The 21,285-nt window shown below is 39.7% G+C and overlaps 1 protein-coding gene across 1 annotated transcript in view; it reads left to right on the top strand.

Moving 5' to 3' along the window:
• LOC125827643 (uncharacterized) overlaps positions 1-20,061 on the top strand; it is a 36,662-nt gene extending 16,601 nt beyond the window's left edge. Inside the window, exons 7-8 of the mRNA XM_049506954.1 lie at positions 3,995-4,018; positions 19,855-20,061. Coding sequence (XP_049362911.1) covers positions 3,995-4,018; positions 19,855-20,061 — 231 coding nt within the window. The remainder of the gene's footprint in view (positions 1-3,994; positions 4,019-19,854) is intronic.
• Positions 20,062-21,285: the final 1,224 nt, after the last annotated feature.

Raw genomic sequence — 21,285 nt, 5'->3', positions numbered from 1 at the left:
TTGACACATTAATGCCAGTTACTACGAATGTGGAAAAACAACAAGAACACAGACAAACATTGTTTCTAGTTCTTACTCTTGCTGGACTTCCTCCTGATCATGATTCTGTACGTGATCAGATTTTAGCTAGCCCTACAGTTCCTACAATCGATGAATTATTCTCTCGTCTCCTTCGTCTTGCGGCACCTCCCAGTCACAAGGTAGTTTCATCACCCACTGTTGACTCATCTATTCTCGCATCTCAAACCTTTGAAAAGCGTACATATCAATCTATGGAGAATCGGCGAGGGGGAGGGCGTTTTGGGAAACCTCGATCCAAGTGTAGTCATTGTCATAAGCCTGGACACACTCGTGATATATGTTATATTTTGCATGGTCCACCACCCAGTTATGATCCTATTGTTCTAAAGGAATATAATGAGTTCCTTCGAAATCGCGCAAGTAAACAGACATCTCCACCAGTAGCATATGGTGCTCAACCTAATCAACCATCCAATAATGCTCATATTGCTCAGACAGAATACGATGAGTTCCTTCAGTATCGTGCAAATAAGCAAACGTCTCCACAAGTAGTTTCGGTTGCACAACCTGATGCCTCTGTTGTGGGTAATTCTTTTGCTTGTGTGTCGCAATCTAGTACTCTTGGAACATGGGTCATGGGCTCTGGGGCTTCTGATCATATCTCTGGTAATAAATCACTTTTATCCGATATTGTTTATTCACAATCTCTTCCAGCTATTACTTTAGCCAATGGAATCCAAACAAAACCAAAAGGGGTTGGAAAAGCCAAACCCCTATCTTCTGTTACCCTAGACTCTGTTCTTTATGTCCCTGGTTCTCCTTTTAATCTAGCATCTGTTAGTCGTTTGACGAAAGCCCTACATTGTAGCATAACTTTTTTCAATGATTTTTTTCTCATGCAGGACCGCAGTACGGGACAGATGATTGGAACAGGACATGAATCACAAGGCCTTTACTATCTTACCTCTTCAAATTCCTTAGCAGCATGCTCCGTTACAGATTCCCCAGATCTAATTCACAAACGTTTGGGACATCCGAGTCTATCCAAACTGCAAAAGATGGTGCCTAGTTTGTCTAGTTTATCCACATTAGATTGTGAGTCGTGTCAACTTGGGAAACACACTCGTGCTACGTTTTCTCGTAGTACTGAGGGTCGTTCAGAGTCTATTTTTTCATTAGTTCATTCTGATATTTGGGGTCCTAGTAGAGTCAGTTCTACCTTAGGATTTCGTTATTTTGTTAGTTTCATTGATGATTATTCAAAATGTACTTGGGTTTTCTTAATGAAAGATCGTTCTGAGTTATTTTCTATTTTCAAAAGTTTCTTTGCTGAAATACAAAATCAGTTTGGTGTTTCTATTCGTACTTTTCGTAGTGATAATGCCTTAGAATACTTATCCTCCCAATTTCAGGAGTTTATGACTCACCAAGGCATTATTCACCAGACTACTTGTCCATACACCCCTCAACAAAATGGTGTAGCTGAAAGAAAAAATCGGCATCTTATTGAGACCGCTCGTACTCTTCTCCTTGAATCCAATGTTCCACTGCGTTTTTGGGGAGATCCAGTTCTTACGTCTTGTTATTTGATAAATAGAATGCCCTCTTCTTCTATTCAGAATCAGGTTCCCCATTCCATACTGTTTCCTCAGTCACATCTCTATCCTATCCCTCCTCGTGTCTTTGGGAGCACATTCTTTGTTCATAACTTAGCCCCAGGAAAAGATAAATTAGCTCCTCGTGCCCTCAAATGTGTCTTTCTTGGTTACTCTCGAGTCCAAAAAGGGTATCGTTGTTATTCACATGATCTTCATCGATACCTTATGTCCGCTGATGTTACATTTTTTGAGTCTCAGCCTTACTATACATCTTCTGATCATCCTGATGTCTCTATGGTCTTACCCATACCTCAAGTTTTACCTGTGCCAACCTTTGAGGAATCTACGGTTACTTCTACATCTCCAGTTGTAGTGCCACCACTACTAACTTATCATCGCCGTCCACGTCCAACCCTAGTCCCAGATGATTCATGTCATGCGCTGGACCCTGCTCCTACTGCGGACTTGCCTCCTCCTAGCCAACCGCTTGCACTTCAAAAAGGTATACGATCCACTCGAAATACTAACCCACATTATACCTTCTTAAGTTATCATCGTCTAACATCACCCCATCATGCATTTGTGTCGTCTTTGTCCTCTATTTCCATTCCTAAGACTACAGGTGAAGCACTTTCTCATTCTGGATGGAGGCAGGCTATGGTTGATGAGATGTCTGCTTTACATAAGAGTGGTACTTGGGAGCTTGTCTCCCTTCCTGCAGGTAAATCTACTGTTGGTTGTCGTTGGGTTTATGCAGTCAAAATTGGTCCAGACGGTCAGATTGATCGACTTAAGGCTCGCCTTGTTGCCAAAGGGTATACTCAGATATTTGGGCTAGATTATAGTGACACTTTCGCTTCTGTGGCTAAAATTGCATCTGTTCGTCTTTTTCTATCTATGGCTGCCGTTCGTCATTGGCCTCTTCATCAGTTGAACATTAAGAATGCTTTTCTGCATGGTGATCTTGAGGAAGAAGTCTATATGGAGCAACCACCTGGTTTTGTTGCTCAGGGGGAGTCTAGTAGCCTTGTATGTCGATTGCGCAGGTCACTCTATGGTCTAAAACAGTCTCCTCGAGCTTGGTTCGGGAAGTTCAGCACAGTAATTCAGGAGTTTGGCATGACTCGTAGTGGAGCTGATCACTCTGTGTTTTATCGGCATTCTGCACCAAATCGATGTATCTATTTGGTTGTTTACGTTGATGATATTGTTATCACCGATAATGATCAAGATGGTATCACCAATTTGAAGCAACATCTCTTTAAGCACTTCCAAACTAAAGACCTTGGCAGATTGAAGTATTTTCTAGGTATTGAGGTTGCTCAGTCTAGATCAGGTATTGTTATTTCTCAACGCAAGTATGCCTTAGACATTCTTGAGGAGACAGGAATGATGGGATGTAGACCTGTTGACACTCCTATGGATCCGAATGTTAAACTCCTTCCAGGACAGGGGGAGCCACTTAGTAATCCTGAAAGGTATAGACGACTTGTTGGAAAGTTGAATTTTCTCACAGTGACTAGACCTGACATCTCTTTTCCTGTGAGTGTTGTAAGTCAGTTTATGACTTCCCCTTGTGATAGTCATTGGGAAGCAGTTGTTCGTATTCTGCGACATATAAAGTCAGCTCCCGGTAAAGGACTACTCTTTGAGGATCAAGGCCATGAGCATATCATTGGATATACAGACGCTAATTGGGCAGGATCACCCTCTGACAGACGTTCGACATTCGGATATTGTGTTTTAGTAGGAGGTAATTTGGTGTCGTGGAAGAGTAAGAAACAAAATGTGGTTGCTCGATCTAGTGCAGAATCAGAATATCGAGCAATGGCGACAGCAACTTGTGAGCTAGTTTGGATCAAACAGTTGCTGGGAGAACTAAAATTTGGCAAAGTTGATCAGATGGAACTTGTGTGTGATAATCAAGCGGCTCTTCATATTGCATCAAATCCAGTGTTTCATGAAAGGACTAAGCACATTGAGATTGATTGTCACTTTGTCAGAGAAAAGATACTCTCGGGAGATATTGTTACGAAATTTGTGAAGTCAAATGATCAGCTTGCAGATATCTTCACCAAGTCCCTCACATGTCCTCGTATTAATTACATCTGTAACAAGCTAGGTACATATGATTTGTATGCACCAGCTTGAGGGGGAGTGTTAGAATAGAAATAAGTATTTCCTACTTAGAATAGAAATAGGAATAGGAATAAGAATAGGAATCCTAGTTGGAAAAGGATTCCAATGTAGTGTCTATAAATAGGGTCTCAATGTAACTATTTAGATACACAATTCAATAATATTTTTCGTATATATTTCTCACATGTTGCAAGGACAAAAGTTTGGCATTTTAACCCTTCTTTCTGCTCTTCCAGGTCCAGGATCTTCTTCAGCAAATGGTGAGTCTACAACCCCTGGTACTATTTCTAACCTCTATTCAACAAGTGATGTTAATGCTTTACATAGGCAACTTTCAAGAATGGCAGGTTGGTATTTGAGTAAATCATATTAGATAAATTAGCGTTTTATTTTGTTTAGATTATCTTGTGATCTTCAAGTCAATGATATGCTTCAATGTAACTACTAAGAGTAAGCAATATTGTCCTGTTTTTAAGGAGAAAGGAAGTTATGGTATGGTGAGACTGGTTACTGTTGATTCTGGCTCAGCTCTGATGAACATTCAGTAATTTCAGCCTAGTATCTGGTGATGTTAGGGATGATAGGATAGCTATTAATTGGGTATTAATACATATTTACCGTAAATTAATACATTGTAGCAGAGAATAGGATGTCAACATGTGTGATGTGGCAGCATGACCAACACCTGCTTCTGGGAGGCAATTGTGAACTGGAAAGGTTGACTGCTAGTTTCATTTTTAGTCTCAGAAGGGAAATACAGAGGAGAAATCCGTTTTTGAAACATGTTTGGTAGTAAGAATTTATTATCTGCTGCAGTAGACAATAGCTGCCTGTAAAAGGTCCAGACTGCAGGGGTCTAAGTTTCTCTCTCGGTATAGTTAACCAATAGTCAGAAGATGTTATAGAATTATATAAAGGATGTATACATAAAAAAATATACTTGTGTATATATGATGTGAAAAATCATGATGCATTTGCTTGGGAGGAACTGTACTCTCATTTCCTTCTTCAATTTGGCCCAAGTATCAATCCTTGGTCGACCAACACTTTCATCATCCAAATTCCGAGACCGCCACCAAAGTTTAGCATCACTGGACAAATACATGGAAGCAATGTTCAACTTGTCGTCCTCCGCAATTCGGCTTGTTTTGAAGTATTGTTCCACGTCCCAAATGAAGTTTTCCAGTTCCTTGGCACTTCTTGTACCACTGAAAGACTTAGGTTAAGGGAACTTTAGTTTAGAGACATCCCCACCCGTCGGTTTAGAAGCAGCAACGGTCATTCGCAACACCTTCATCTCTGCGTGAAGGTTTTTGTCTTCCTTCAGCAGTCCGTCGATCTGTAGTGCTGCTGCTTTACGAAAATTAAGACCTTCTAGCAGTTGGTCTTCAGCATCAACACAATATTGATTCAACTCTGTCGGAAATGCCTCAAATTCCGTTCTCAAGCCATTAATTTGGGTGAACAGATCCAAAAACGTAGGATCAGTCCCGTGCCAATCCCTTATGCCAACAAATGCCTCTATATTGCGCACCAATTCTTGTAGTTCTGTGTTCGTCACCATCTCGTACGTCTTATGCTTTGATACCAATTGATACGGGCTCGATTTTTTCGTCTAACACCACTGCACGGCACCTGCAACGCTTGCAAACTTCAGCCTATCAATACACTCGAATCTGTCTAACACTTACGAGTTTTCTTTTACTTTTAGGCAACGTACTATATTGAGGAACACTCAGACGTTTACAGGATGAATCCCAACCTTTATTAATATGTATTCAGCAAAGGAAAGGCTTCATGAATTCGACCAAGGGACAGAACACTCTCCTGCTTGCTTTAGCCGAATTTCCACCCCATTTTAAATCTACACATGGCAGTTACAAACAGTTTCAAAACTGCCAAGTGTCTAACACATGTCATGGTCAAATCTGTCCAAATAAAACTAACTCTAACAGCTCTTTACAATTCGAATTCAAATAAACACAATACATGAGCCTAGCACATATTATTTATTTGCCTTAGCCGAATTGCATCTGCCCATACTTAGAATATTTCAGCCGTCTCCCAGCCTTAGTTTTATTTCTTCAATTCTGCCAACTTGTGCCAACACTGATCAAGCTTTGTCTTGCCATCGTCAAGTCTACACAGCCTTGCCTTGTCAAGCCCACATGCTGTCCTGCCTTGCCTTCATCAAGTTCCCACAACCTTGTCTTGTCAAGTCAGCACGCTGCCTTGCCTTGTCTTGCCGATACCACTGTTTGCATGTATGCCCCTAAGGTGCCATACGCCTGTCGTTGTCATCATGCCCAAGTCTGCCAAGCCAACACTCTAGCATCCTTGGTCCTAAGTCTGCCTTCCCAACACTCCAACATACTTAGTCTTTTCACATCCAAGCTGCTTAGCCAACACTCCAGCATCTTGAACACTTTGCTGCACTCCAACACTTAGTCGCACACCCGCATTGTTTTCCCATGCCCATGCCAAGTCCAATGCCAAGTCCTTGTCATGTCAGTACCGACGTCGCATAGCTATTCTAGGGGTCTAACAACCTCCCACTAGCAGTAGGTAGCAGGTAACCCTTTCCACCAAGTCTTAGACAGATTGGATGTTCTTTGATTTTTTAAATTCTTCATTCTAAGAAGTCATTTCCTGTAAGTATGATCATCAAAGTGCACTTGTATAAGCCCCACACCATGCAAAGCGAAGCCCGGTATTTAAGTGGAGAAGGATAGAGGGGCGGGCCCATTATCCACCGAGTTTAGAAGGCTGTGATTGGTCCAAAGGGCGGGTCACAGACGGATTTCTCGGTTATCAAAAAAAAAATAAAGAAAAAAAGTGCACTTGTATATCAGTGAGATCATAGGGGGTGGAGTTTGGTTCTTATGAGTGTGCTTAATCTTTTATTTTTTGTTCCGGTTTCTCCTCGAGTAAACCTGTAATTCCTTTGTATGTTCCATGTACTTGTCATTAATTGAGTCATGAAAAGGCTTTATTGTCTCAATTTTTTCATTTAAATTATTTAACTCGTTATCTCGTACCTTATCTAGGTTTTGATTACCAAAAGTACTATTTCTATCGGGATTCGTAAGGACTTGGTGAAAAATAAAAACCTGTAGTCATGAAAAAAAGCTCTCAGGCACACTTCCCCAAAACTCTCTCTCCTATTTTCTAGGAGAGAGAGCACCCTCTTTCCGGCAGGTCGCCTGAAAACTACCAACCTCATCCTCCCCTCAGCTATCTCTTTCTGCAATAGCTTTCTCCCTTCCTTAACTTCATCTCCCTTCCACAGACATGGGGGAAAATAGGATTTATTTCCATGCTGGTTTCAAGTCATTCGATATTACCAGATGGACATCTGGCGAGGAAGTCTGGTTTGATTGGGTGGAGCGCAGTAGAAACATGATGAGAAGAATAACTCTCAGCAAAAAAGTGATGGAGTGGATCTGTTTTGTCTTGAAAGAAGCCTCAAACGACAACAAGAATTTTGTGAGGAGATGGAGAATGAAGGACCAAATGGCAGAGTATTTTAGTACAAGGAAGTTTATTGCTCATGGAAGATTTATGAGTCTTTTGTCTCTAAAAGGAGTGGACAGAGCAGTAGTTATACTGCTAGAAGCTTTCAATGCTGGTTGGAAAGACATTGCACTCAAGATAGGAAACTTCATTAATTACTCACCACCAAGAACATTAATAGCTCCTCACAGAATGGTTGATACTAACCACTCGTATGCCAAGGTTGTTGAGAGCAGTAAATGGCTTTCATCTACCTCTGAAGCTCCAGAAAGCAAAAGGCAGGAGGTTTCCACTATTGCTACAATTGAGTATGGCAGAGGTTTGCTTGGAAGATGTATCACAGGAAACTTTGGCAATCTTGGCTCTGAGATGCCTACCCTCTGCGAGGTTAGGAAATGGGCATCATCAACTTGTAAGAAAGTTTTTGGGGTTAACATCTACGAGATGATAGACAACACTTTCCTTTTTGAATTCCCCAATAGGAATATGGCTGAGCAGACACTTCAAGGAGGGTGGACCTGGAAGAAATCTAGGGTTCGTTGGGAATGTGGGAATGGTGGAACCCTATAACTGGGTGCACTCCGGCGGCACAGAAGAGCAAAACGACTTGGATCAGAGCGATTGGGATACCTCTTCACTTATGGTCGCATGAAACTTTTCGACAATTTGTAGACCTTTGTGGTGGCTGGAAATCGACGGAGGAAGAGACTGGTTTGAAGAATCACCTTAAATGGGCTCGAATCGAAGTAAAGGGGGATGGCCGAAACGTCCCAATTGAAGTAACTATCTCGAAAGAGGGTCTAAATTTCTTTATCCCGATCTGGGTGGAAAGAAAACCTAGTTTTCAAAGAACTCCGGTGGTGTCTCCGGTGCCTGGAGATGAAAAACTCAATGGCACAATTTTTTTTGTCCAGCGGTCCGTAGAGTCCTATGAGGTAATAGACTCTGTTGGACAGTTGACAACTATTGACTGGAGGGGTCAGGGTCACGTCGGAGTGGATATTTCAAATTTTAATCCCCAGGTGGGGTCACGTGAGGAGCATGGGAATTATTTGGGAGTTACACTGAACCCTCTGGGCCATCTTGACAGCAATAATTGTATTGTGCCTGATCCAGCCCAATTTATTTACAACAATATTATGGAGGAACCCATTAATGAAAGAAGGGACATGCTCCTAGTAGAACTCACGTCGAGCAAGCCCCTTTTGAATCAGTCTGACAATCTATCTGGGACTTTGCAGATGGCATCGATAGATGGCAAAGCTCCAGACAGAGAAATCGATGGCAACATGCAAGTGGTACCTGGGGAAGATGAAGGGAGTTTCAATGCCGAGGGGAAAGGAGACACGAGAGGGGAGATTCGAATCCAGGAACAACAACAATTATCAATCTTTGACCCGTCAATCAATGGGGATCTGTGGGAAGTAGAAGATGTATCTCCACTACAAGCAGAACAGAAAGAAGCAGTTCTGGAAAAGGAGTTGGAAGCAACTGCCTGGGTTAGACAAAATTTGCTAAGACTCAGTAAGATGTTCGGAATTGATTTTAAAGGCCATGAGAAGGAAACTCTTGAACTACTTATGCAAATTGATGGGAGTAGGCAAGCAAGAAGAATGGAACCAATTACAGATATCAAGAAAATCAGAAGCAAAGGCTCGCTAGAACTGAAAAATCTGATCACCTTTGATGTAAAATTCAAAAGTGGTGGAGGCAGATCAAAGGGGAAGGGGAAAACTCAGAATGACCAATGAAGCGAAAAATAGTTTCATGGAATGTGAGGGGATTGAATGATCAGGGGAAGAAAAGAATTGTCAAGAGCCAACTTTTAGACTGGAAAGCAGACATACTATGTCTGCAAGAAACAAAGTTAGAAGGAAACTGTCAGGATCACATTAAACAGATTGGGGGAGGAAGATGGACAAGGTTTGTTTGTCTGGAAGCTAGTGGTACCAGAGGAGGAATGATAATGATGTGGGATTGTAGGGTCTGGAAGGGAGAAGTATTACAGATAGGAGCCTATTCTCTAACCTGTAAATTTGTGGCAGTTCTGCAGGAATTTTCTTGCCATATCTCTAGTATATACGCACCTAATGGAAAGATAGAAAGGAGGTTACTTTGGGATGAATTGGGGGCAGTGAGAGTATTGATAGAAAGTCCTTGGGCGATCTGTGGAGACTTTAATGTCTGCAGATTTCACTCTGAAAAAAGAACTGCAACAGAAGAACTTCAGCAATGGTGGAGTTCTCCGACTTCATAGATGATATGGAATTGGTCGACACACAGTGGGAAGATGGCTCTTTCACATGGTTTAAGGGAGACAATCAAGAGGCTGCATCAAGGGTAGACAGATTTCTTCTCTCTTCTGAATGGGATGGAAGTTTCAGTAACATAAAACAAGTGCCTTTGCAAAGGCTGGTTTCTGATCATGTGCCTATTGCACTTCAATGTGGTAGCTGGGAGGTCCCAAAATCCTATTTCAAATTCCAGAATTGGTGGTTAACAAAAGAAGGTTTTGTGGACAAAGTTAGTGATTGGTGGAATTCTTTTGAGTTCTCGGGGAGACCTGATTACATCTTAGCCTCCAAACTTAAAGCCCTCAAAGAAAAGCTAAAGGAATGGAGTAGGAGTGATCAAGGGAGTCTGAAACTTCAAAAGTCAAGATTGCTTAACCAAATGGCAGATCTGGATTCAATTCTGGACTCCAGGATCATGACAGAAGAGGAAATTGCTAAAAAAGCTGAGTTATATTGGAACTGGAAGAAGTCCTAAAAAATGAGGAGAGTGTATGGAGACAGAAATCAAGGGCACTATGGCTCAAGGAGGGCGATAAAAACACCAAGTTTTTTCATCAATCAGCAAATGCCCATAAGCGATACAACCACATTGACAAACTAGGTGCAAGGGGAGACTATTGTGGAACCAGCAAGAATAAAAGAAGAGATAGTCAAATTCTATAATAAGCTTTACACAGAGGAGGTAGAATGGAGGCCTATTGGGAACATCAACAACTGCCCTAGAATTACGGAAGCTGAAAAAGAAGTTTTGCAGGGAGAATTTGAAGAACAAGAAGTTTATAACTGTCTCAAGATATGTGCAGCAGACAAAGCCCCAGGCCCAGACGGTTATATTATGGGATTTTACATCAAGTGTTGGGAGGTTCTGAAGTACGATATCATGCAAGCTTTCCATAACTTCCATTCTAAGGAGATGTTTGAAAAAAGTTTCAATGCTACTTATATAGCCCTGATACCCAAGAAGAAAGGGGCAAAAAAGTTGAAAGTTTCAGACTGATTAGTCTAGTAGGGAGTTTCTACAAATTGGTCTCCAAAGTTTTGACAGAAAAGTTGAAAAAGGTGGTGGACACATTGGTAGACTCACAACAAATGGCTTTTATTAGAGGCAGACAAACTATGGATGCTGTGTTGATAGCCAATGAGGCAGTCGATTCAAGAATTTCTCAAAAGAAACCTGGCATTCTATGTAAACTTGACATTGAGAAAGCCTATGATCATGTCAATTGGGAATTCATCTTGCAAGTCCTTAGGCAAATGGGTTTTGGTGCTAAATGGGTCAACTGGGTGAAGTTTTGTATCTCAACAGTGAAGTTCTCCATTCTTGTCAATGGTGGCCCTGAAGGTTTTTTCAATGCTCAGAGAGGGATCAGACAAGGGGACCCCATGTCTCCGTTTTTGTTCATTTTAGCCATGGAAGGTCTTAACAGCGTGGTAAAGGTGGCCATTACTAATGGATGGATCAGAGGTTTTGAGGTGGCTAAAAACAATAACCAAAGAATGGAAATCACTCATCTTCAGTACGCTGATGACACTTTAATATTTTGTGGGGCAGAAGAGGAACAACTGAAGTACTTGAGAGTGATACTAATTCTGTTTGAGGCCATCTCAGGCCTTCACATCAATTGGAGGAAGAGCCACATTTATCCTATCAATCATGTTCCTGATATGGAGCTGCTGGCTATAATCCTAGGTGGTGAAGTGGGTAACCTACCAACAATATACTTAGGTATGCCTTTGGGAGCAAAATCTAATTCCAAAGGGATCTGGGACTCAGTATTGGAGAAGTGTGAGAAGAAATTGACAGGGTGGAAATCTCAGTATTTGTCCCTTGGAGGTAGACTCACTCTGATTAATGCTGTCTTGGATGCTTTGCCTACTTATATGCTCTCCCTATTCCCAATCCCTCCCGGAGTTATTCAAAGGCTGGACAAGGTCAGGAGATCCTTCCTGTGGCATGGAAATAAAGAAAAAAGAGCTTTTCATCTAGTCAAGTGGAAGGAAATCACCAGAAGTAAGAGACAAGGGGGTCGGCATCAGGAATCTGAAGCGTCATAGCAAAGCTTTGAAGCTTAAATGGCTCTGGAGATATTCACAGGCACCTCAAACATTATGGAGCAGAGTCATAAAGAGTAAGTATGGGGAAGAGGACAACTGGGTCTCCAAGGAGGTCAATACTCCATATGGAATTAGTCTTTGGAGGACTATCAGAAGGTACTGGCCTTTTCTCAAAAATCACTCCCACATCAGAGTGGTTAATGGGAACAAGACTAGATTTTGGAAAGACAAATGGATTGGGATAAGGAGCCTTATAGGCATGTTCCCAGATTTATTTGTTGTAGCCTTAGACCAGCATAAAACAGTTGCTGAGATGTGGACACAACAAGGGTGGGACCTTAGATTTAGAAGAATGTTGAATGATTGGGAGATACCTAGACTTGCGGAACTGTTCAACTAGTTGGAGAGTTTTCAAGGTTTGCAAGAAGGTGCAGATTGCCTATGGTGGAGTGGACATGTAAGTGGAGCATATAAGGTCAACTCAGGGTATAGGGTTTTGAATCAAGTAGAGCCACATATTACTAACTGGCCTTGGAAGCATATTTGGAGGACTAACATACCTTACAAAGTATCTTGTTTCTGGCTTCTAGCTAAAGAAGCAATTTTGACACATGAAAATTTGATCAAAAGGAACATTGCTCTCTGCTCTAGATGTTTCCTTTGCGAAAAGGAAGCTGAGACAGTAAACCATTTGTTTCTACACTGCAGTATTACTGATCAACTATGGAAGATATTCATCAATCTCAGAGGCATAGCCTGGACAATGCCAAGCAAGATTGCTGACACTCTTTTTAGCTGGGAGGAAGCAGGAGCGGGTGCAGGAAACAAAGAGAGATGGAGGATCATCCCATCATGTATTTGGTGGACTATTTGGAAGGAAAGAAATGATAGGTGTTTTGAGGATAGGAGGAGTTTATATTAAGCTAAATTGCATTTTGCTTTTCTGTTTTTGGTGCACTAAACTGTATTCTAGTGACACTGAATCAATCTTAGATGTCCTAGGCACCATTTAGGATTGGTCTCATATCTGGTATATTATGTATCTATTCCACTTGTAAATTGGTTTTTTCAGTACTACCTAAGTACTGGTTTTAATACAAAGTTACCTTACTCAAAAAAAAAAAAGTACTATTTCTATCACGAAACCTAGAACATTTTGATTCTCACATATTAGGTCAATAGGATCCTTATTATTACTGTAATCTATGTTACATTTCTCCCCTTGAAGATGAGTTCCAAAAAGCAGTTGATATTTTAAAAAAGTGACATCCATTATGATAATAATCTTCCTAGTATTTGGTTCATAACACTTGAATCCCTTTTGACTAGGAGCATAGCCAACAAAAATACATTTCTTAGCATGTAAATCAAGTTTATTCCTATTATGATCACGGACATGAAAAAGTATACTACACCCAAAGATTCTGAAAGATAGATCAATGGTCAATCTAGAAGTAGGAAAGTATGTCATGACATAATGAAATGGGTTTTAAAACCTAAAACACGGGAACACATGCTATTACTAAGATAGGTAGTTGTCAAAAGAGCTTCTCTCCAAAGAAATTTAGGGATTCCACTTGTGAATATTAAGGTTCTAGTTACTTCCATAAGATGACTATTTTTCCTCAATACGTAACTCCATTTTGTTGGGATGTATCATGACAAGAACTTTGGTGCACTATTCCTTGGAAGTGAAAAAATTGCCTAGTTGGTCATTAAAAAACTCTCCCATTCTCACTCCGAAATACTTGAATCTTCTCATGAAATTTTATCTCAACATAAATAGAAGCCTCCAATGTATGTTTTAATTTCCCTTTGTCTTTCAATTGGTACACCCAACTAAGTTTAGTGTGATAATGTATGAAATTCAAAAACCACCTTTTTCCATTTACAATTGCTACCCTAGAAGGCCCCTAAACAATGGATTAAGTTAAAGTGTTTTGTGGGCATGATATTTTTGAGAAGAAAAGAATGAAAGGCGATGTTAAGCCATTTCACAAAATTTACATTGGAAAGAAACAAACTTTTATTCGTAAAGTAAAGAGGTAATAAGAGTTTCAAATAATGAAAACTAGGATGTACACGTCTATAGTGCCATAACACAAGTTTGTTATCAACTAGAACAAAGTTCAAACAAGGTGAACTAAAATTTATGGAATTGTCACCATCTTCAAGAAAATACACCTTTAGACTCTCTAGCATTGCCAATCGTCCTGCCTGAAACCTTGTCTTCATATACACATGAAATTGAGTCAAAGATAGCACAACAATTAAGGTTTCGAGTCAATTTACTGATGGAGACAAGATTGAAAGAAAATTTTGGATCATGGACATCAAAAAGAGTCAAAAGAGGGTTAATTTGATAGTTCTTTTCCAGCAATTGCTGAGAAGGAACCACCATCAACTCTGACTTCTCTATTTCCTGCATAAGGAGTACAAGTTGAGAGAAAATGGGAATTCCATGTCATGTGATCAGGTGCTCAAAAAAACAGATGGTACAATACCTGTTTGGGAAAAAAACAAGTGAGAGTGGAATGATCAGGTTTACTGGTTTGTAGTTGAGATTGGAGAAGTTCAGTACCTCTAGTTGCTCCTTGGTGAATGGTGACATTTTTGGAGAAGGTTTCAACCCTGATTCTTCGAGAGCGACCTGGTACTCTAGAAGACCCAGCTGCCACTGTTGTCTGCCCCTTTACTCTTCCAGTTATGCAATTTCCCGAGGATTTTCTAGCAGGTTTCACGAGTGCCACTATATTTGCAAAAATCACACCATGACTTCTTTTTCTTGTGATTTCATTTTTCGCAGCAACTAGAGCGAGTGTGCCAGTATTTTTTGCAAGGATCACACAACATCTTCTTTTTCATATCATTTTCATTTTTGTAGCAACTTGAGCAGAAGAATCTATATTTTTTGCTTCCAAATTGGAGTATGTTTTTAGCATAACATTCCTCCTTGTTTCTTCTCGCCTAATCCTTCAAAGTGGACTGGGTCTTTTCCAAGAATTTGTGAAAGAAGTTTGTAGAATTCTTAGTTCAATCTTACTAGAAATTTTCCTTTTTCATTTCTCTTACGCTAGCTGTGAGAAATATAAGGAAAGAATATTATTGAATTGTTGTTGTAATAATTACATAGAGAACCCTATTTATAGACACTATATAATACAATTCCTTACCAAATAGGAGACTATAAAGTATTCCTAGTTTGTGTAGGATTGTGTTTTCCTAGTCTATTTTAACACTCCCCCTCAAGCTGGTGCATACAAATTATATGTACCTAGCTTGTTACAAATGTAATTAATACGAGGACCGGTAAGAGACTTGGTGAAGATATCTGCAAGTTGATCATTTGACTTCAAATTTGGTAACAATATCTCCTGAGAGTATCTTTTCTCTTACAAAGTGACAATCAATCTCAATGTGCTTAGTCCTCTCATGAAACACTGGATTTGATGCGATATGAAGGGCCGCTTGATTATCACACACAAGTTCCATATGACCGGTTTCTCCAAACTTCAGTTCTCCAAGCAACTGTTTGATCCAAACCAGCTCACAAGTTGCTACAACCATTACTCGATATTCTGCTTCTGCATTAGATCGAGCAACCACACTTTGTTTCTTACTCTTCCATCAAATTACCTCAAACTAAAACACAATATCCGGATGTAGAACGTCTATCAAAGGGTGATCCTGCCCAATCAACGTCTATATATCCGGTGATATGCTCATGGCCTTGATCCTCGAAGAGTAGTCCTTTACCAGGAGCTGACTTTATATATTGCAGAATACGAACAACTGCATCCCAATGACCATCACAAGGAGAAGTCATAAACTGACTAACAACACTCACAGGAAAAGAGATGTCCGGTCTAGCCATAGTGAGGTAATTCAACTTTCCAACCAACCGTCTATACCTTTCAGGATTATTGAGTTGCTCCCCTGTCCTGGAAGGAGTTTAACATTCGGATCCATAGGAGTGTCAATGGGTTTACATCCCATCATTCTTGTCTCCTCAAGAATGTCTAAAACATACTTGCGTTGAGAAATAACAATACCTGATCTAGACTGAGCAACCTCAATACCAAGAAAATACTTCAATCTGCCAAGGTCTTTAGTTTGGAAATGCTGAAAGAGATACTGCTTCAAATTAGCGATACCAACTTGATCATTGCCGGTGATAACGATATCATCAACGTAAACAACCAAAATAAATACATAGATTTGGTGCTGAATGCCGATAAAACACAGAGTGATCAGCGCCACTACGAGTCATGCCAAACTTCTGAATTACTGTGCTGAACTTTCCAAACCAAGCTCGAGGAGACTGTTTTAGACCATATAGTGACCAACGAAATCGACATACAAGGCTTCTAGACTCCCCCTGAGCAACAAAACCAGGTGGTTGCTCCATATAGAATTCTTCCTCAAGATCACCATGCAGAAAAGCATTCTTAATGTCCAACTGATGAAGAGGCCAATGACGAACGGCAGCCATAGATAGAAAAAGACGGACTGATGCTATTTTGGCCACAGGAGCGAAAGTGTCACTATAATCTAGCCCAAATATTTGAGTATACCCTTTAGCAACAAGGCGAGTCTTAAGCCGATCGACTTGACCATCTGGACCAATTTTGACCGCATAAACCCAACGACAACCAACAGTAGACTTACCTGTAGGAAGGGAGACAAGTTCCCAAGTACCACTCGAATGTAAAGCAGACATCTCATCAATCATAGCCTGCCTCCATCCAGAATGAGAAAGTGCTCCTCCTGTTGTCTTAGGGATGGAAATAGAGGACAAAGATGATACAAAGGCATAATGGGGTGAAGATAAACGATGAAAACTCAAGAAAGTATAATGGGGATTAGTATTTCGAGTAGATCGTATACCTTTTTGAAGTGCAATCGATTGGCTAGCAGGGGGCAAGGCCACAGTGGGAGCAGGGTCCGACGCATGACATGAATCATATGAGACTATTGTTGGACGTGGACGTCGATGATAAGTTAGGAGTGGTGGCACTATAACTGGAGATGGAGAAGATACCGTAGGTCCCTCAAAAGTTGGTACAGGTAAGACCTGAGGTATGGGTAAGACCTCAGAGATATCAAGATGATCAGAAGATGTGTGGTAAGGTTGAGATTCAAAGAATGTTACATCGGCAAACATAAAATATCGGCGGAGATCATGTGAATAGCAACGATACCCTTTTTGAACTCGAGAGTAACCAAGAAAGACACATTTAAGAGCACGAGGGGCTAATTTATCTTTTCCTGGGGCTAAGTTATGAACAAATCATGTGCTCCCAAATACACGAGGAGGGATAGAATAGAGATGTGACTGTGGATATAGTATGGAATGTGGAACCTGGTTCGAAATAGAAGATGAGGGCATTCTATTAATTAAATAACAAGATGAAAGGACTGTATCACCCCAAAAACGCAGCGGAACATGGGATTCAATGAGGAGAGTGCGAGCAGTCTCAATGAGATGCCTATTCTTTCTTTCCGCTACACCATTTTGTTGAAAAAACTGGCTGGAAAGTGTCGCACGCGCCGACAAGTGATGCGTGTGGTGACGCGACCCTGGAACTCCTGGTGGCGCGTGAGGGCGCGTGACTCGGTGAAACTCAGAGGAGCTCACTGGGGTTTGCTCGCCTGAGTGTTTTGCACCTCATGGTGGTGTGGGTTGTCGCACTACACTTGTAAAACGAGACAACAATGCAAACCAGCCGTTGACAGTCACCGGATTCTGACTTTTTTTTTTCTCACCAATGCTCTGATACCATGTGAGAAATATAAGGAAAGAATATTATTGAATTGTTGTTGTAATAATTACATAGAGAACCCTATTTATAGACACTATATAATACAATTCCTTACCAAATAGGAGACTATAAACTATTTCTAGTTTGTGTAGGATTGTGTTTTCCTATTCTATTCTAACACTAGCCTTAGGACACTCCCATTCATCATTATAACATTTATCTAATTCTTTCCATATAGAAACCATCTTATTATAGTAATAACACCTCTCTCCCCCTGCCTTCCTTTCTACAATCTGACAAACATTTGCTACATCAGAGTAAGTCTCTCTAGCAGCTCCCCAAACATCTTAACAGTGGGGAGAAACAAATATGGTTTACCTATGGTGGCAGGTTCCATTGAGTTTAATAGCCAAGCGATTACCATTGAGTTTTGTGATCTCCATGCATTCATTTTCGGGTCTCTTGGTGAAGGCCTTCTTGTCTATCTAGTTAGGTGTCCAAGTTTCCGTTGACCATCAATTACCAAACAGACAGATCGTGCCCATTCCAAATTATTCTTGCCATTCAACTTGTGACAAGTAAGTTAAAATGATAAATGAGAGGAATCGTCACTTTGACTCATAGTTGTCTTGGTCGGAACTTTGTTGATAGAACTCTTAGCTTCTATTGATGCTGCTAGGTGAAGTTGCTCTGTAAATGTTGTTTAGAGCCTGTTTGGATTGACTTATTTTTATCAAATTTCAGCTTATGCTAAGGGCTTATAGGAACTTTTTTGATTTAAGCAAACACTCTAAAAGTGGTTAATAGTTATTTTGCTTAAAGCCACTTAAAATAAGCCAATCCAAACAGGCTCTTAATGATGAACAACACAAGAATAAAACAGCTCTGATACATGTAAGTTATGGTACCAAGAATAAAGTTGTTTTGATATCATATGGTATGGAAACACTATGACAATAGAGATGACGAAATAAACTAGAAGTTTGATTCTTGATTTTAGGATTTTTGAAATCAAAAGATGATTTAAACTGATCTAATTTCCTAAATACTTAACATTAGATCTGATTTTATCGGATCAATTAGATCTTACAAATTAAATCCGATTATGATCAAATATTCACAAAACAACTATATCTGCCCTTATTCGAACAAATAACTAGATCTACTAATAACTAAATAGTGAATACGGAAGAGGTATCAGTAATGGGCAAAATAAATATGAGCAAAAGGAAATTAGACCATAATGAAGAAGGGGAAAACACATATTTTAATTACCATTAAAAGTATAGACTTTAGCAGGAATAGCTATTCGACCTAATTTTTTTACCCACTAATACCTATTTACAATAGTCACCATTAAATAATTACCTTGAGTTGAGGGTCTATCAGAAACAACTTCTCTACCTTTGAGGTAGGAGTAAGGTCTGCGTATATTCTAATCTTCCTAGACCCCATTTTGTGGGACTACACTGGTCACTAGGTATGTTGTTGTACCTTTTTCTTTTCTATCTCAACGTCAATTTTGCTTGAAGTGTAGGAACTTCAATTGAAGAGAACCATTCTTTTGTTTCTTTGGGTGAGGTAGGTCACATCCCTCATTTCCGTAGATTCTCTTCAAATGAATCTTGTATGGAAGAACTTAACTCTTCAGTAGCCACATATTTTTCCTTTTTAATGTATTCATACAAGGCTCTCAAACTATTTTGGAAACCTCTTTCAAATTGTGTCACATAAGCAATGGAATATCACAAGCCACCAGAAATATTTTCCACAATATTTATCTTTAGTCTCTAAGGAATTTAGAATAAAATATTTTCCATCAATGTTGTGTCCAAATGCACACACAAGTGTTCGTGGTCAAATGAGTAATATAGTGACTCTTAAGAGTTGGACTATCAAATCCAAACGACTTATGACCAGCAAATAAACAATTCCACTTGTAACTATAAGTACTCGCAAGTGTGTACATAGAGTTCGAATTGTGTACTAGACTAGTAATTGCTCATCTGGGAACTCCTAATGAATTTGCCCTTCTTCACGCACATGCAGTGAACTTTCTTACCTGGATAACTGGTCTGCAATTTTATTCTTTGTACCTTTTCTATTCTTGATCTCCGGATCAAATTCTTGCAGTAGTAAGATCCACCTAATAAGCCTCGGTTTCACATCCTTTTTGTTGAATAGGTACCTAATAGTTGCATGGACAGTGTAAACAATAACTTTGGTACCCACCAAATATGATTTGAACTTGTCAAATGCAAAGACCAAGGCAAGCATCTCTTTTTCAGTCACTGTGTAGTTATAACAGAAAGGAAAAGAAATAAATAAAGAGTAGAAATCATCTCCTTCCCTTTTCATGTTTCCCAGGATGGATGGAGGGAGAATAATGCTAAATATTGCCTTTTCTTTGCATAGTCGTCTTAATGCTTGAGTAGAATCTTATTGGTTTTGAACATGCATGACCACCTCCAGGAGAGAAGTGATGTCTTAGGCTCTGAACTGGCTTCCAAGAAGATTAGCAGATCGAGATGGAGGAAGCGCAAGCGACGACAAAGCAGAACTGTAAGAATAGCTGAGGATGGAAGAATGGAAAATGGCAGTCAGTGTGGCATGCGACAAGAATACCAGTCTTCGGAAGAAGCAAAACCAAATGTGTTGTTGAAACCGGCAGCAACGTGACATTGAGGCACCATTATGATGGTGTTTACTTTGGTGGACCAAGTACTATGCAATTTCAGTCATCATCTGAGCTTCGTATATCAAATGTTTGGCTGAACCCTACAACTTTCATGAATCATATTAGTGGATGCTCACACCACCCAGCTCTCTAAACCAATGTCCACAACAAATTTTCGTTCAGGAGAGCAGAATTGAAAACTCAATTATTCTGCAATGATCTATACGGAAGGTTCCTAACAAGAAGCAACTATAACTCAAAACAGTTGAAGGCCCAGTACTGTTCTGTTTTTCTTTCTGATCAATTGCATTAGCCGGCAGTAACAAAATATTATTGGAAACCCATTACCTTGATAATTGAAGGATATTGTGAAAGTGCAAGGTGGCTGAGAATACAGCGAGCCTTTGATTTTCAATAATTAGTTAACATTTCTTTGTCAATCAAAAAAAGAAGTTAGTTAGTTAGTTTAAGGAATAATCATTGTTTCTACATTAAGTTCCTTCAGAAAGCACTGCAAAACACCATTAAGGAGCATAGTTCAAGTTGTAACCAGCAGGTATAAATTTTACCAACAATCCTTGTTTCAAATAGTGCTACGATTTACTTACTCTCATTCATCTGGTTCTGCCAGTCTTTTTTTAATCGGTTGGTAAATTAACTGTCTATACACTCTTTTCCTCTGGATGATGAAGAAAGTTAGTTTTCTTGTGTGCCCTTTTTATTCTTCAATTCTTTCTAGTTGAATATTTTTTGGATGTTGTAGATTCTGTAGAAGTATATAGTATAGTTCTTTCAGTTAAATGTCAAACCTTGCCTATTCCAATGTGCGCTGTTATCACTGCAGATCACTATATTTAAGTGTATTCAGTCAGTTATTATCGAACTTATATTTAGGAGTAACGAAAGGCGCAAAGAGAATATTACTATCGTATCAGTATATATATAACTAGTAAAATTACCCGCGCTTCGCGTGGATTTAATAATACGAAATTTATAAAATAATACTTAAAACCTATCGGTCATTAAAACTAAAACACTATATTATTTTACATACAAGATTACGAAGTAACAAACATTAATAATGTAAAGGAAAATAAAAATTATAACATCTTATCAGTTATCCTTAATAACATGAGCATAAATTAATGACTGTAAATATACATACCAGGATCTGTAACATAAGCAATGGTGTCAGTGAGCCACTCAACAGGAACAAAGTATACGAA

The sequence above is a fragment of the Solanum verrucosum genome, unplaced genomic scaffold (assembly GCF_900185275.1).
Source record: "Solanum verrucosum unplaced genomic scaffold, falcon-dt-bn FXZP01000294.1, whole genome shotgun sequence".
Lineage (NCBI taxonomy): Eukaryota > Viridiplantae > Streptophyta > Magnoliopsida > Solanales > Solanaceae > Solanum > Solanum verrucosum.
This window is presented reverse-complemented; position numbering and strand designations above follow the sequence as displayed.